Source organism: Suricata suricatta, chromosome 17 (genome assembly GCF_006229205.1).
Source record: "Suricata suricatta isolate VVHF042 chromosome 17, meerkat_22Aug2017_6uvM2_HiC, whole genome shotgun sequence".
NCBI classification, from domain to species: Eukaryota; Metazoa; Chordata; class Mammalia; order Carnivora; family Herpestidae; genus Suricata; species Suricata suricatta.
This window is the reverse complement of record NC_043716.1, coordinates 19,144,065-19,160,455: the sequence shown is the minus strand read 5'-3', so window position 1 is coordinate 19,160,455 and position 16,391 is coordinate 19,144,065. Positions and strand designations below refer to the sequence as shown.

The 16,391-nt window shown below is 56.2% G+C and overlaps 2 protein-coding genes across 2 annotated transcripts in view; one reads left to right on the top strand and one right to left on the bottom strand.

The window, feature by feature from the left end:
• Positions 1-11,296, top strand: part of MYO1D (myosin ID) — a 265,312-nt gene extending 254,016 nt beyond the window's left edge. Inside the window, exon 23 of the mRNA XM_029926993.1 lies at positions 8,916-11,296. Within this exon, the coding sequence (XP_029782853.1) occupies positions 8,916-9,072 (157 nt within the window). The 3' untranslated portion in view covers positions 9,073-11,296. The remainder of the gene's footprint in view (positions 1-8,915) is intronic.
• Positions 11,297-12,615: 1,319 nt separating this feature from the next.
• On the bottom strand, positions 12,616-16,385 carry CDK5R1 (cyclin dependent kinase 5 regulatory subunit 1). The gene has a single exon (XM_029928891.1). The coding sequence runs from the start codon at positions 16,319-16,321 to the stop codon at positions 15,398-15,400; it is 924 nt and encodes a 307-aa protein (XP_029784751.1). The 5' UTR covers positions 16,322-16,385; the 3' UTR covers positions 12,616-15,397.
• Positions 16,386-16,391: the final 6 nt, after the last annotated feature.

Genomic DNA, 16,391 nt, shown 5'->3' with positions numbered 1-16,391 from the left:
TCTTCAGTTCTGTGAAGGCTGAGGAAGGTGAGGAAGCTGCAGAAGAGAAGTTTGAAGCTAGCAGAGGTTGGTCCGTGAGGTTTAAGGAAGGAAGCTGTTGCCATAACACACAAGTGCAAGGTGAAGCGGCAAGTGCTGATGCAGAAGCTGCCGCAAGTTCTCCTGAAGGTGAACTTCTCTCAGCCATGCAGGTGGCCGCACCAACGGCAGGTTTTCGGTGTCCGTGAAACAGCCCTCTATCGGAAGAAGGTGCCATCTGGGACTTGCACAGGGTAGAGAGAAGCCAGTACCTGGCTTCCCAGCCTCAAAGGACAGGCTGACTCTCTTCTTAGGGGCTAAGGCTGCTGGTGAGTAGAAGCTGAAGCCAGTACTAGCTGACCCTTTTGAAAATCCTAGGGCACCTAAATCTGCTCTGTCTGTGCTCTACGGATGGAACAACAAAGCTTCAGTGACAGTCACCTGTTTACAACATGGTTTACTGAATAGTTTAAACCCACCGTTGAGACCTACAGCTCTAAAAAAGAATCCTTTCAAACTAGGAGCGCTCCCTGACAAAGCACCTGGTGACCCAAGAGCGCCAATGGGGACAGATCAAGGAGTAATTTCAACTCTCAAGAGTCTTATTTCAGAAAAATATTTTGTCAGGCTACAGCTGCCACAGATAGCGATTCCTCTGATGGCCCTGCGCAAAATAAATTGAAAACCTTCTAGAAAGGATTTGCCGTTCTAGATGCCATTAAGCACATCTGTGATTCAAGGGAAGGTCAGAATATCAATGTTAATAGATATTTGGGAGAAGTGGGCTCCCACCCTCCTGGGGGGCCTCGAGGGGTTCGAGATTCCAGTGGAGATGTGGGGGAAGAGCGCAAGAACTAGAGTTAGCAGTGGTGCCCAAGGATGGGGCCCAATGGCCACCATCTCATGATGAACCTTGAACAGATGGGGAGTTGCTTATGGCTGAGTGGAGAAAGTGGGTTCTTGAGCCAGAACCTACTCCTGGCAAAAATGTCAACATGGCAAGGGATATAGAAGAAGACATACGGGTACTTGATAGGCCAGCAGCAGGGGTTCCAGAGGCCTGACTCCAAGTTTGAGAGAAGTTCTACTATGGGTAAAATGCCTTCCGACAGCATCACGTGCTACGGAGAAGTTGTACATGAAAGGAAGACTCAGACTTCGTTGTCTTCTCTTAAGAAACTGTCACGGCCCCCCCCCCCCCCCGCCCCCCGCTCCCTGATCAGTCAGCAGCCATCGGCGCTGGGCAAGACCCTCCACCAGCAAAAATATTATGACTGCCTGAAAGCTCAGAGAGAGTTCGCACTTTTTCTTTGCAATAAAGTATTTTTTAAATTAGGTATGTACACTGTTTTCATTTTTTAGACATAATGCTATTTATTACACAATTTAATAGATTACAGTATGGTGTAAACTTACCTCTTACATGCACTGAGAAGCCAAAAAATTCATTTGACTTGCTTTATCATGGGGTCTAGAACCAAACCTGCAGGGTCTCCAAGGTATGCCTGTATTCACCTTGTATAGTCAGAAGATGGTTTCTGTCTGATGGTAATTCTTACGTATTCACTGCACCTCCTTCTATGGTCTAGTACCTGATCTGGTTGCCCAGTGTCGCTAATGTGTGCCGGATTGTTGAGCATAGTGAATACACACATACACACAAGCTTATTAATTGAGTTCAAGTCTATGTTCTTTTGTTAAAGTTATTTATTTTGACAGAGAAAGAGAGGAGAGAGAGAATGAGAATGTGAGCAGGGGAGGGGTGAGAGAGAGGGAGAGAGAATCCCAAGCAGGCTCCACACCATCAGCACAGAGCCCGATGCAGGGTCCGAACCCACGAACCGTGAGATCATGACCTGAGCTGAAGTCAAGAGTCAGACGCTTAACCCACTGAGCCACCCAAGCACCCCAAAGCTATGTTCTTTTAATCTCATCTCCTGATGTGCATGTGTTTTAGGAAAGCATAGTGAGATCATGGTCTCTGAAGCTCCATGTATCACGACCACCATCCTGCAGAACTACTCCCTGATAAGGAATCCAATTACCTAACGAGTTGGTTCCCCAGAAGCGCCTTTTGCCAGCCTTCTTGTGATTCATATTTGCCTCCTGTCTTGTTTCATTTCTCTAAATTTTCTTTGTCGTGATGATTTAGATGGGTCTCTTGCAGGTAGCACATAGCTGCATTTCTGAACCAAACAGGAGAAGTCCCTCGTAATGGGTTCACACACACGGGTTTCCACATCCATGCTAGTGTTCTCTTGTCCCCACGTTGCTTCCTGGCTGCTTCAGTTCCTGTTTTCAACCTTGCGTTAGACAAGGCAGACTCTTTCTGCCGCCCTTCTACTTCTTCTGAGTTGCATGTTTCCGTCGAACATTCTTGTTTACCATTAATTTTCCTCACGCCTGTGCAGGTCTTAGGAAATCTAAAGTTCATCAGATGAGGAAGGACCCCCAAATGCCTCCCTGGGACCATCACCCATCAGTCATATTTGCCAGGACTTTAGATCAGTGTTGGGTTGAAACCCCAAAGTTAGTCTTATTTATTTATTCATACATACGTATGTACATACCTACAGTGAATGCTTGTTAAATTCACCTTAGTGTCTGAGAAAGTCTTGTTTTTGCCCTAGGGCTCAAGATGATTCTAGGTTGACGGTTATTTTCCTTAAACACTCGGAAGAGTCTGTGAATTTGTTATTTTCTCACATTTGTTTTTTTTAATTTTTTTTATGTTTTATTTATTTTTGATAGAGAGAAAGAGCATGAGAGGGGGTGGGGCAGAGAGAGAAGGAGACACAGAACCGGAAGCAGGCTCCAGGCTCTGAGCTAGCTGTCAGCACAGAGCCTGACACGGGGCTCGAACCCACGAACATGAGATCTGACCTGAGCCGAAGTCGGAGGCTTAGCCAACTGAGCCACCCAGGCGCCCCTATTTTCTCACATTTGATGAGAAGACCTACTGCCCTTCGCAAGGAGCGTGTCTTTTCCCTGTGGCTGTTCTGAAGGTTTGCTCATTGCCTTTGGTGACCTGCAGTGGTGTTTGCTCTGCAAGACACTGAGTGAAGCAAGCTTGAGGGGTCCAGGCTTTACTGGAAAACTGGTTTCCCACACAGTGGTGCCTTGCCACATCCCGGGCTAGAAGCAGACTCGGGCAACATTTTTCTAGACCCGGCAACCTGCACGGGCTCAGCCTCATTCCAGACCTCAGACCCAGTTCCCTCCCACGTGGCCCGGGCGGGCACGCCTCCTGCTCAAGCCAGCCTGTCCCCGGGCGTGGCATCTGCAGGACCCTCCCTCTCACAGCGGCCTCCTGTCCCCTCCTTCCTTCCAGCTCCCAGAGATCACCCTTCCCTTCTTCCAGCCTCCACTTGGATTTTAAATATTCTTTTGGTGGAATTTTGTTCACATGTCTAGACACCGGTCAGCAGCCAGGGCAGCTTGTGAGCTCCGATCCTGCCGTTGGAACCGGCCCCACACCGTCACACACCCTGAGCCGAGAGAGAGCAGTGGACACACAGCGGACACCTGGCTCAGCCCAGGGTGGGGGTGGACAGTTCTCGAAAGCCCTAGGGAATGACTGAAGGGATTTTAGCAGGGGAGTAACGGGATCCTGTTGTGCCTTGAGGAGGTCTCTCTGATGACATGGTGGAGCATGTGTTCGAAGTGAAGAACCCGTTGGGAGGCTTCATCGGGGCTGGGTCCTGGGCTGTGATGGTGGCAGTGGAGTGAGATGGAGAAAGTGCAGTGAACAGAGCTTGGTGACTGGCTACGGGCAGCAGAGGGAGAGGAAGCTTCCAGGCTGACTCCCAGCTTGCGGCTCTCGTGACTGGGTAGATGATGGCCACTCTGGCAGTCGTGGGTGTGACGAGAGGAGGGAACCAGTTTTGGGGAAGGGTCCAAGATGATGAGCTCAGCATTGGACACAGGAAGACCCAGCTGTCGGTGCAACTCGGGATTGTCTAGCAGGTGGCCACAGATACGTGCTTGGACCTCATGCTAGGCTGCTGACTGGGGAACAGTCATCGAAACCGCAGGCATGGGCGACACTACTGTGAGATAATATCTGAGATGAAAGGGACTAAGGAGAAAACAACACTTGAGGAGTAAGTTTGCTCCTGCAGGAGTCCTCCTTCTTCTGAGGTGCCGGTCCAGATGTCACCACATGGCCTCCTATATGCGTCCCGTGAGCATCACAGGGCGCCCGTGGGTACCTGTCGCCCCCTTAAGAATGAAAGTGCCTTGGGCTTCTGGGTGGCCCAGGCGGTTAAGCATCTGACTTTGGCTCAGGTCATGATCTTACAATTCATGGGTTCAAGCCCCAAGCCTGGCTCTGTGCTGACAGCTCAGAGCCTGGAGCCTGACAATTCTGTGTCTCTCTCTCCTTCTCTGCCCCTCCCCCCCAATAAATAAATATTAAAAAATTGTTTTTTAAAGAATGGGAATGCCTTGTGCTCCAGGCATGTGGCTTAGCCTCTGTAGGTGCTCAGTAAGTCGCTGCCAAGGGCAGAGAGGCCAGAGAGATATGGGCAATGGTGGTCAGGGTTGAGAGAGCAGAGGCAGGGCCACGAGTAGGGTGTGTGGCGTTTCTGCCCACCAGACCTGGGAGCTGGGCCAGTTCAGTGCTGTGCAGTGGGCGCCAGGCTGGGCGGGGACCTCAGGACAGGCTGCCACTCAACAACAAGGGGAGTTTTATCTTCCAAAGAAAAGAGGTGACTGCATCCCTCACCAGAGGCAAACCCAAATGGGGCTCAGCAGGCCAGGAGGTGGGACACCCCCACTTTCAGGACCACATGGCGCTGGACTCCTAGACTCGCTTTAGAAGTGACTGTGGTCCAAGTACCCTTTCAGCCCCGATAAAAACAGAGGTAGCACTTCCTAAAGCCGGACTGCAAAAGACCGGCCCTCTGTGGTTTGACTCAAGCAGGGGGCTTGCTTCCTGAAGCGGCGCAGCTGCACACACGCGCCCCGCCACCCCTTCCGTGGCATATCCCCGGCGAGTGGCCGGGCCTACGCATTTGCGTCCCTGCAGTGCCCAAAGAGAGAAGGGCCTGACTCGGGGACTCTGGGGCCCGTCACGGAACACTTGTCCCACCTCTCATCGCTTTGAGAAGCATCTGTGAACAACCTGCCTGTGCTCCGTGCAAGGCGAGCCCCCTCCCACCACATCCTGTGAGCAAACACGAGAGCACGTTGCATTAGCCTCACATTCTTGGGAACACCTCGCCAGCCCCCAGAGAACGTGCTCACTGAGCCCGTGCCCTGCACTCCCCGCCACCCGTCCGTCCGTTTCCCTTTAAAGTGCATTTAGCAGAACAGGGTCACCACCACTCCGGCAGGGGATGCCAGCAACGCGGCTGAGAAGAGGAACTGGCCCGCTTGCTCCTGCACGTCCCGGTGGGCACGGAGCAGGCCAGTGGGTGGGAGACTCCGCGTCCCAGCTGAGCAGGGCCGGACAGGAGGGGACGTTCTCTGGGCCGATGCAGCTCCCGGGGAGACTTTTGTTGCCCCGCTCTGTGCAGGACCTACAAAAAATGTAGGGCTCACTTGGGGGCTCCCATGGGTCTTGCATTTATCCACAGATTTTGCTCATGAGGACACGAGTCTAGATGCAAAACGAAGGAACGTAATTCGATAAAGGCCATTTGCCGGCTGTGATGGCTTAGAACAGATGAAACGAGATGAAAGCCCCCGAATTCCAGAGTTTGCTGAGCCATTAAATCCTGTAACAGAAGATGGGGAGGAAAAAGCCCCTCCCCCTCACAGCCAGCCTCCATCGGCAGCTGTCATTGGCTTGGGTGCCACCAGGGGAGGATACCCTGCCCCCATCTACTAAATCTGCTCTCTTTTCTTTACAAAGTGAAGAAGGTGCTCTAGCTTTATGAAGATCCCCAGTGTGGGAAAGCTCTAGCAAGAGAGGTCAGCTGACCCTTCTGGAACATCCACTTCCTGTCTGCCGCTCATACCCAGTGGCTGTCCTGTCTCTAACACAGGCACAAGTAACCCCTTGCTGGTCTTGAAACCATCTTGGTTGTGCTTGAAATGAGAAAAGAAAACAGGGTTTGAAAGCAAGTTCTTACGCTTCCTTTAGATCCATCCCCTTCTTTTTTTGTTGTTTTGTGAAAGACACATAAATCTACCATTAGTCACATTCAGCACATTCACAGTGCTGTGCCACCATCACCACTGTCTAGTTCCAGAATATTCTCATCACCCCAAAAGGAAACCCCAAAGCCTGTAAGCAGCCCCTCCCAAACCCACTCCTGTTTCTTCTCGGTGGATTTGGGTTTTCTGCAGGTTTCTTATACATGGGATTCTACAGTACGCGGCCTCTTTCACTTGGTGTGATTCCAAGGCTCATCCACGCTGTGGCCTGTGTCAGCACTTCCCGACTAGGACTTCATCGAATGGACATACTCTGTCCCTTCGTCAGTTGATAGGGATTTGGATTGTTCCTGCCATTGGTTGACTGTAACTGCTGTAGACATTCCCGTTTGCACACGCTGTTGTGAGGACGTCTGCCTCCGGTTCTCTCGGCTGGATCCCCAGGGGTGGCGGGCACCGCGCGGCCGCGTGGAACGAAGTCTATGTGCGACTCACTGAGGAGCCACCAGACCCATCTGCACCGTCACTCTGTCACCTGCCGACGGCCGTGCGCCGGCACACAGCTCTTGAGGCCAGGAAGTTGGTTCTTCCTCCAGCCCACGCTGTTCTGTTCTAAAGGCGTCACATGTAGGGGCGCCTGGGCGGCTCAGTCGGTTAAGTGTCTGACTCTTGGTTTTAACGGAGGTCATGATCTTGCCGTTCATGAGTTCGGGCCCTGCACTGGGCTCTGCGCGGACAGTGGGGAGCCTGCTTTGGAGTCTCTCTCTCTCTCTCTCTCTGCCCCTCCCCGTCTTTGCTCTCTCTCTCTCAAAAGAAATAAAATAAAAAGCATCATACGGAGCCCCTCAGCCCCCTCTTCACCCCATGAAGACAAGCTGGGAATCAGGGCAGGGCCACTCAGGGCTATGCCAGGAGAAGCAGCGGGAGCACAGGAACAGGCTGTCACTTGGGCAACAGCACGGAATACTCCCTTGCTAAGGGGCAGGCCTCCCTTCTGGAGCCCCACAAGGACCTTAGCCGAGTGTGCCCAGCATGGAGGAGGCTGCAGGGTTGGCAGAGAGGTGTTGCCAGCAGGGAGCGGCGTGCAGAGCGGAGGACACGCAGCCTGCTGCCATGGTGGCCCTGCAGGCCCAGACCAGCAGCATAGCCCCGAGTGTACGTGTCCCCCGGCAGCTCCGGGGGGCGTCCCCGCATGCACGCCGCAGTGTGTGACCCCCGTAGGTCCTCCCTGCCTTCCAGGGACTCGCAGTCTAGAAGTGAGAAGTGGAGACCCGTACCTGAGCTGAGACTGCTCTAGGACTGGGACACAGAAAGGCTGGGAGAGACGCTTCCGGCGCCCCCAGTGGGGGAGATGCAAACTGGAGCGCTAGTTCCCTGCGGCTTTCTCTGTCCTGCCGCCCCCGCCCCGGGGCCTCTGGTTTTGAGGCGAAGACTGCAAGCAGATGGCAGAGATGCCCAGAGCCCGCAAGAGGGAGGGAGTCAGGGGCGGCTCTCTGCGGACACTGCACTCCGGGCTGGGAAGGGTCACCTATTGAAAGCAGCAATGTCCCCATTGTACCAACATGAGAACATGTGGGCAGCTGGTGAGTCCCATCCCCCGATCGGTGTTTGGAATGTGGCCCTGTTCGAGCCATTTCCCCAGGACGGAGTCCCCAGGTGCATCTAGAACCAACTGTGCACACACTGCCATACTATGGGGAGGAGAGGCGCAGACACAGAAGGTGGGGGCCTGAGGGAAGGGCAAAGCAGAAGCCTCTGCCAGGGTCAGACGGGGGACAGCCTCAGAGGACGGAATCCCAGCCCGAGGCACCCAGAGGCAATGGCAGGGTGACAGGAGGGACACGGAGGCTGACTGGGCTCTGGATGGCAGGCACGAGGGTCACGGGGCCCCACCCCTCGACCCTGCACGGCAGCCCCAGCTCCACAGGAACCCAGCCGTGCCTGAGTCACTGCCTCTGGTGGACTCTATTTTTATGTCCAAGTCTGATTAAAAATAGCTAAGCCAAGGGTTTAGCTGCAGCCGACAAGACATTAAGTATTAAGATACCTGATGCCCACAGTGATAACCGCGGGTCTCTTCCTGGCCCAGTGTCTGCCTGTGGGGACCCCCCCCCGCACCGTGAGAGAGCAGGCGGGAAGGGGGCAGGAGGAAGCCTAAAACCCCTCGGCTACGTCTGTCCTCTGTGGCACACGGATGGGCAGGTGCCCCGGGGTGCCCTGCCCCGGCCCGCGCAGGGAGCGCTTGCCCCCCACTCCGGGCACGAGCTGGGGTGCCGGAGGTGCACCAGCGTGAGGGAGCAGATGGACAGGAGGCGTCCCTCTCCGGCACAGCCCAAGCAGGACTCCGGAAGCCGTTCCTCCGGGCCGGGTGGGAGCGTGGGCGAGTGCCCCAGTCACCCCTGGACCTGTCTCCCAGGGCTCCCCGTGGCCACCAAAGGCAGCCAGGAGTCCCAAATCAGAGCCCCGCACTCCTCCTGGCAAGGCCCTCGGCCTGAGGCCAGAGCCTCGGTGGCTCCGGTGCCACCACGTCTCCGTTTCCCCGCTGCGTCAGGCCGGGCCGCCGTGGAGCTGGGCAGCAGGTCCCTGCTGTCTGCTGGCTGTGGCCTGAGGCTGCGGCCCAGCCCCGGCCCTGGCCGCCCTCTCTCTGGGGGCGCCTCTTGCCCCCCAGGCCCCCAGAGCACCCGTGAGGCCCGAAGCAGCTTGGCGATCAGCAGGCCCCGGGGTTGCCGGGGAAATTCACCCCACGCTGGCCGCCTGCTAACCGCCTGTCTTGTCTTTCTCTTCTATTCTTCCAGTGAGAAGCGCCACCTTCAAGTCAACGTCACCAACCCCGTGCAGTGCAGCCTACATGGGAAGAAGTGCACAGTCTCCGTGGAGACTCGGCTCAACCAGCCGGAGCCCGATTTCACCAAGAACCGCTCGGGCTTCATCCTCAGTGTGCCCGGGAACTGACCGCTCACCGGGGAGGCCCGGCCAGGGCCCGGGGGCCGCAGTGCCAGGCAGCCCCCGCCGCTCCGCGTCGCAGGTCCCCGTCTAATTGCTGACTGCCCGCTACTGCCCGCTAGAAATCAGCTCGCAAGGGTCCGTGCTTGAAGCCGAGCCCTCTTCTGCCTCCGCCAAGGCTCCGCCCCTAAGGTTCTCTTGTTGGCTTTCTGCCTTTGGTCTCCATCTTCCTCTGCCCCGACTTTCCACGGTCCACACTCAATAAACCAAAGACCCCAGTGCCCTGCCTCAGAGCCCCGGGCTCCTCCCCTCGCAGACGACTTGATGTGCCTGGAGTCAGCGAAGCCTCTGCTCTCCCTCCCCCAGCCCAGGTCAGGTCAGTGTGCCCTGACCCACTGACCAGCGCCCGGGCCTGCAGGGGGTGGAGGCAGTTTCCCCCACCAAAAACATGCTCCCCTGGGGGACGTGGGAGACTGAAGATGAGCTGAGGATGGAGCCCCGCTCTCTCCATGCACCCAGCCTGCCACCCCTCTTTCCCCCAAGGTGACCGCAGCCCCCTGGGACCTTGCTCAGAGCTCCTCAGTGGAGCCCCCCACAGCAGTCAGCCAAAGCCCCCAGGTGAGCAGGTTCACCTGCAGGGCTGGCCTCTGAGCCCAGGAGCCAGCAGCGGGCTGTCCAGCCTGCCCAGAGCGTGCCCCAGGGCCTGCAGGCCACCGAGAGAGAGAGAGAGAGAGAGAGAGAGAGAGAGCGAGCGAGAGCGAGAGCGAGCGAGCGAGCAGGTGCTCCGAAGACCAGCTTCCTTAACCACATGGCCCCGGCCAGTGGTTGTTGCACGCTGACATTGTGCCATTTGCAGGGCACTCCTCAGATACTGTGTCTGTTATGCCCACACTCCTGTCAGGAACACCAATCAGAAAACGGATTAACAGGGACCAGGGAGCACCGAGGCAGGGGGTCTGGATGTTTTCCCCTTCTGACACTTCTGTGTCATACTTACTTGGAGAATGAGGACCAGGGCCAGAGGGACGGAGTGACAGAAACAGAGTTGGGGAGGGTCCTGGCACTGCAGGCCAGGCCAGGATGCCCACCCTGCCCTGCAGACAGCCCCCACCGCAGCTGGGGCCCAGGCTGGGCACACAGGCCTCGCGCCAGGAGAGTGCCACCGTCTTGCCCGTCTGTGCCCAGCAGAAAGCACATGGGCCTCACAGGCCCTCCTGACACGAACCTGCTCCTGAGCCTCAGCTGAGGACTCGGCCCCAGGCCTCCAGGATGGGAGCCTCAAAAGGAGGGACTTGGGACACCCCCGTCGGGAGGTGCTGAGGTTGAGCCCACGGCTCAGCAGGAGACTGGCAGGGTACAAAAGGGCGTGCTGACGTTTCCTTCACTTTCTGCCACAGATGCTGCCCACACCATACCCCCCACCACTCACCCCCATTACACACTCCTGACCTGCCACCCTGATGCTGCAAAACACACCCAAGTGCCCGAGCACAGCCCCCTGTGCCTGACATGGTCACCTGGCCAGCCCCCAGGTGGTCCCAGCAGCCTGCCCTCATGCACACACACGCCCAGCCCCAACTTCCCAGGGCCCACAAACATTTGCACCCTGTGCAGTTTTGCAACAAAAAAAAATCCTCTTGGCATCCTGTCCTCAGACACCCGTTCTCCTTCTCGACGCCTGGTCAGCTGCCTGCACCGCACAGAGGTGCCATCAGCATGGTTTAGCAGCAGAGATCTGCCAATCACCTTGACGCTAGACGCACCACCCTAACCGGAAGGGTGCCTCTCCTTCCCACTCACTTTCCCGAACCTGCTGCTTTACGCTAGATACGTGCACACGTGTGTTGTAGCCACACCGAAACGGAACATGCCAAATGAGCGCCTCTCCGGGGCTGGAGTCCTTCCTCCCGCCTTCCAGGGCTCCCCGTGGCTCCCCGGCCCAGCGAGGGGCCTCCTGGCTGAGGGCCAGTCGACAAGCACTTTCTCGTGATGTCCTCAGAAGTCCCAGTGCGTGGCGAGGAAGGATCAGGAACTGAGGGTGGGGCCTCCGTGGGGCTCACAGGGTGCGGGGGAGCCAGAGGACACAGTGATTGTATGCAACAAAGTGTTTCTCTTGATCTAATTAAATGCAGTTTTATGGTTTGCTGCGTTTATTCCTATTTCCCATTAAATTAACTTTATTTCTAGAGCATATTTTGATTTACCGTCAAGAGCAATAAAGCATTAAATCTTATTTTCAAAGGTGTCCTTCCTATCTGTAATTGAACACCATGCCTACGATTGTGACATTTCAGCCGGTAAAAAGCTGCTACCCAGGGGACAGGAGGGAGAGGTAAACACAAGTAAGGTAAAAACGGAGGGCAATTTAGTTTACCAGAGTCTTCTGAACAGAAGTATAACACAGACGGCGAGAAGAAAGCTGTGGAAAGGCCAGGGGGCGGTGGTGTTCAATGGAAGCATTTTGTTCCACCATTTTGAGGCCCGTGCGCCAGACTCCAAGTTCACCTAGCTCACAGTGACTGCAGTCCGGGCAGGAATGTGAAGGAAAGGCCCGATGCCTTTGCCGCCAGGTGACTCTCCCCAGGCTGGCTGGTGGGGGTGGCAGGAGAATGAGCCGGAGGAATCCGGACCACTCAGGACAGCGTAGGTGCAGGGAGGCTGCAGGTAAGCAAGGCGTCCAGATGGCAGAGCATCCCCAGCCCCCAGGGGCCACCGGGTCCCTATCATCGGTGGGGAAGTGCGTGCAGCCCAGCTTATGTGACTCAGACCAAGGGAGATGCCCTGAGAAAAGCCAGTGGCCTCGATCACAAAGCTGACAGCTCCCAAGGTACAAGCCAGGTGGGAATGCCTTCCTGGCGTCCAGGGGCACGTCCGGACCACAGGGAGCAGGTCCTGGGGAGGCCCAAGTCCATGCTGCCTTAGGCCCTGAAGCGGAGGCTGGTGGTGGGAGGGGGCACAGGGCAGTGGACATAGAGCTGGTAGGGACCCCACCCTTGCCACAATGAAGGGCTGGGTGGCTGCTTATCTGGGAACTCCAGGGCTGGATCTGTCACTCTTGGAAACCTGCACAAAGCTGAAGTGGCAGGGCTGAGCCACGAGGACAGCACGCTCACCGGCCAGCGAGGAAGCCTCTAGGCATGAGCGCTGCGCGGAGCCTGGCCCGGGACACTTCCGGGCAGCAGCCTCAGGGCCAAGCTCCACAAATGGGGTCTCGAGTCTGGTGCCCCGGCAGGAGCCACGGAACCAGCCCTTGCTGGCCACGCCTAGGCCTGCCCCTCCCCCCACCCCACTCCCTGGCCGCACCTCCCAGTCACCCAGCTCCCTGAGCCAATTCCTGCCCCCGCTGGCCAACTAAGCCAGAGTTGACTCAACCTGTGCCTCTCTCTTAATCACCTTAACTTTGAACACACTGGTTAAGCCCTTTCCCTGAGCCCTGCCCTCACCCGTCTCCCTCCCCCCCATAACAAATCCAATTACATTCGGAGCAGAGGAATCATTTCTAATGCCCCCCCCTCCCCTCGTGAATGACATGCCCACAAAAAGAGGCCTATGTAATGGATGGTCAGTGCATTTTATTTAATCAGCACAGTACAAAAATAAATAAAAATAAGGGAAGGGGAATTAAATTACAGCCAAACTGAGCTTCATGACCTTGTCAGATTATAAACCACACATACTTACAAACACACTACACACACATACAGAATGAGACAAATATAAATTAATATTAACAATACCCACGGTTTGGTCAAAGAAGAGCTACAGAACAAATTGCACTAAGAACCAACACACACTGCACGCGTAATTAGCAGTTTCAAATATACAGCTATGAATAATTCCGAGTGGGGAAAAAATGGCACATTTTCTTTTCATTGCAAGTTTAACAACTGTTGGAACAAAACTAGATTCTAATAGTCGTATGGAAAGAATATATCAACCCGTCGGGTTTACAAGAAAAAGAGAAAAACCAAATCCTGAACTATTATTCCTGTGACTTGTTCTGTCAACGGGTGTAATGCTCACGGCCATCTGTTCTAAGATTATTTTTCTTAAGACACAAAATGCTCCTGGTTCGCATGCACAATATCACTGTAAAAGCAACAATTAAAGAATAAAGGGTTTTGTTTCTTTTTCTGTAGGTTAGGTTTTTTTCCTTTTTTTTTTTTTTATCGTTGTTCTAAAAGTAGTCTTCATAGCAGCATGTCAAATGGGTTCACTGCCTGCACGCTCAAGTACACGGGTTCCTTCACGATCCTGACGGGCGCAAGGACTGAGAGCAGAACGTGGCAGGCTTCACACTGGGGGGGCGGGGGGGAGGGGGAACCAGAGACTTATTTCCTTAAGTCCCCGGCCACTCCTGAAATTTGCACCTCCTCCAAGAAATAAAAAAATAAATACGGAGAAAGAGAGAAGGAAACGCATAAAACCAGAATCCCGGGGATACAACCTAACCTCACGGTTTCAGGCCAAGTTCAGCCGCCTAATGAGCGGATGAGGGAAACGCGCCCCCTCCTCTGGAAACTCGGCACCTGGACCTCGCCTCCTACCTCTGGTCGCACGTGGAGGCAGGATCTGAACAGACGGCCCCGGCTGTGTGACAGCTCCGCTGGGGAACTGGCGCCTTGGCCAGTCTGTGCAGGGGTGCTGGCAGCCGCAGGTCCCTTCCAACTCCACGGAGGTTCGCTGGCAGGCCCGGGGGGCAGGGGGAGGCTCCGCGCAGGCCTCGAGGCCCAGCCCGGCAGACGCTCTGGCCGGGGGCAGACCCTCCTCCTCTGGTCCCGGAATGGGAGCGCTTTCACAGCTTTCTCTTGTTAAGTGTCAATTTCAGTAGTGTTTGTGCTGAAACCAGCAGCCACCTGGAACCTAATCCTGTGTCAAAGGGCGCTCTGCCATCCCCTCTGGTCCCCCCTCCGGCACTCCCGGAGGGGGGGGGGGGGATTGCTGGGACTGGAAGAGAGAAGTCCCCAGAGCGGCTTCACGTTGGTCTTTGTTCCCTAAAGCCAGAGTGCCGGCCATGGAGGAAGGCTCGCTCCCTTCCCCCGCCCCTCTCCCAAGTCCCAAGCCACCAAATTGGGGAGAATTAGAAAGGAACTGATGAAGCACACATCCCGTGTTCTCGCGGCCGTTAGGGCAAGGTGGGCACCCCAAGCAGCAGCTGCAAATGACCAGGTACAGAATCAGCAGGCTTCCGAAGCAACCGGGAGCACTACTCCCATCTTGGAAGGGTCTCCAAGACCCAGCGGCCTCACTGGGGCCTTGCAGGCAAGGCTGCCTCTTCGGAAGAAACTGAACTGTTTGGAAACGGCTTTAAATGAACAGGGGTGGGGATGGGGGGTGCCATCACTACCACATCACCCTGATCTGACATCACTCCCTCACCCCAGCCCTGCAGACGAAATGTCACATGCACCGGCAAGAGGCTTGAGCCCATGGGTGGGCATTAGCCAGTCTCAGGCACGACCCTCTCACCCACCCAGGAGGCAGGCTGTCGGTAGTGGGCACCTGCAACTGCCCTGGCCTCCGCCACAGGGTGAGTAAGCTGCATTAGTCAAATGAAAAATTCACCCAGGAACGGAACTGCCCCCAGCTTCACCCCACCCCTTTAGCGAGAAACCAAAATCAAAGAACTTAATGAGTCAAACCAGCTCATTAACCACCACCATCAACATGGCTGGGGGCGGGGGGGACAAGTTCCGTGTCTTCACTAAAGGAAAGCCCTTCTCCCTAAAAAAGACAAAAGAGCAAACCAGGGTCGTGCACGGCCAAACGAGAGGACACAATCTTTGTACCAGGCCGGCTTCTCCACGACTGAAGAGGGGTCCCAGGGTGGCGGGCATCCTGCCTTCACACCCCCACTCGTGGCTCGGTCAAGGTGGCGAGCTCCACAGGCCTCGGGGAGAACGGACGACCCAAAACAGGAGCCAGAAAAGGACCTCCAACCAAAAACGCCAACTGCTCCCTGGGCCAACTGGCCGGAGGCGACCCCCCTCCGGCTCCCATGCTAGGCACAGCGGGCAGCCTCACCCACAGTGGTCACCTGCCCCGGTCCAGCAAGGGCACAGGTGGCAGAGGCAGGTCAGTCCTTTGAATTCCCCAAAGTTGAGAGGTCGGCGGCCTGGGTGGCTCGATACATCTTCTGGGTTTTGCACAAGGTTCGGGAGTTCAAAAGCGCCCAGAGTTCTTGGCAGGGCTGAAGAAAACCCCAAGGAGAGAAGGTGGGAAGGGACAGGCCCTCGGTGGCTTCGCTAGACATATACTGTACACAAAATCTGATTTGCTTAATAAATTTTTAAAAATGAATTGAATCCTTGAGCCATGATGCGGACCACAGGGCTCACCGATCGAGCCCCAGGAGGAGCCGCTTCTTGTCCTCCTGACCGCTCTCATTCTTCAGGTCGGAGAACACCTGTGTGAAGTAGTGTGGGTCGGCGTTGATCTGTAGCATCTTGGAGCTCATGAGGTTGATGACGGAGAGGCAGCGGTCCCAAAAGGCCTCCTTGCAGCTCTCCACCAGGAAGGGCTTGAGCGGGTAGGAGATCTCGTTGCCCATGTAGGAGTAGGAGAGGTACAGGCAGGTCAGCAGGATGGCCTGGAGCTCGTGGTCCGAGCCCACCTCGGAGGAGATGACATCCCTGCAGAGCATGTAGAGGAAGACCACGTTGGCCGGCGTGATGAAGCCCTGGTCCTGCCAGCCCTGCAGAAGCAGCGAGCGGTCCACGCTGCGCAGCCAGAGCACAGGGTCCGTGGGGGACAGGTGCTTCAGGCGGTAGCACCGGCGGCAGAGAAACTCGCCCAGGCAGCGCAGCAGCTCGCTGGTGGACGCCTGGACGATTACACGCTTGGGCGTCCCTGCGGAGCTGAGAGCCGGATGCGGGGCCTTCTTCACCGAGGAGGAGACCCCGGTCTGGGAGCCCGAGAGCTGGCTGGCAGGGGGCGCGGGCGGCTGGGCCGGTGGGGGCTGGGCGAACGTGGACAGGTTGGCGCACGACAGCGACTTCTTCAGGTTCTCATTGTTGAGGTGCGTGATGTTGTTCTGGTAGCTGCTGTTTGGCTGCACCTTCTTGGAGTTCTTCTTCTTGGCCGACACGGCCACGATCCTCTTCCAAGGCAGCACGGAGATGATGGAGTGCCGCTTCAGGTTCTTGTCCTTGGCGTTCTTGCTGTTCTGCACGGCCGTGTAGTGGCCCACCGTGGCCGCGCCATCCTCAAACAGCGTGGCCTTCCGGTAGCTGGGGGACAGGGACAGCACCGTGCCCATGGTGCCGCTGCGCGCCGGGCGGGGGCCCGCGCCCCTGTGCGCCCAGCCTGCCGGCCGGAGGGAGAAGACA

What these genes read in the sequence shown, in the direction of transcription:
- CDK5R1 (XM_029928891.1), bottom strand. Translation starts at nt 16,321, where the DNA reads ATGGGCACGGTGCTGTCCCTGTCCCCCAGCTACCGGAAGGCCACGCTG.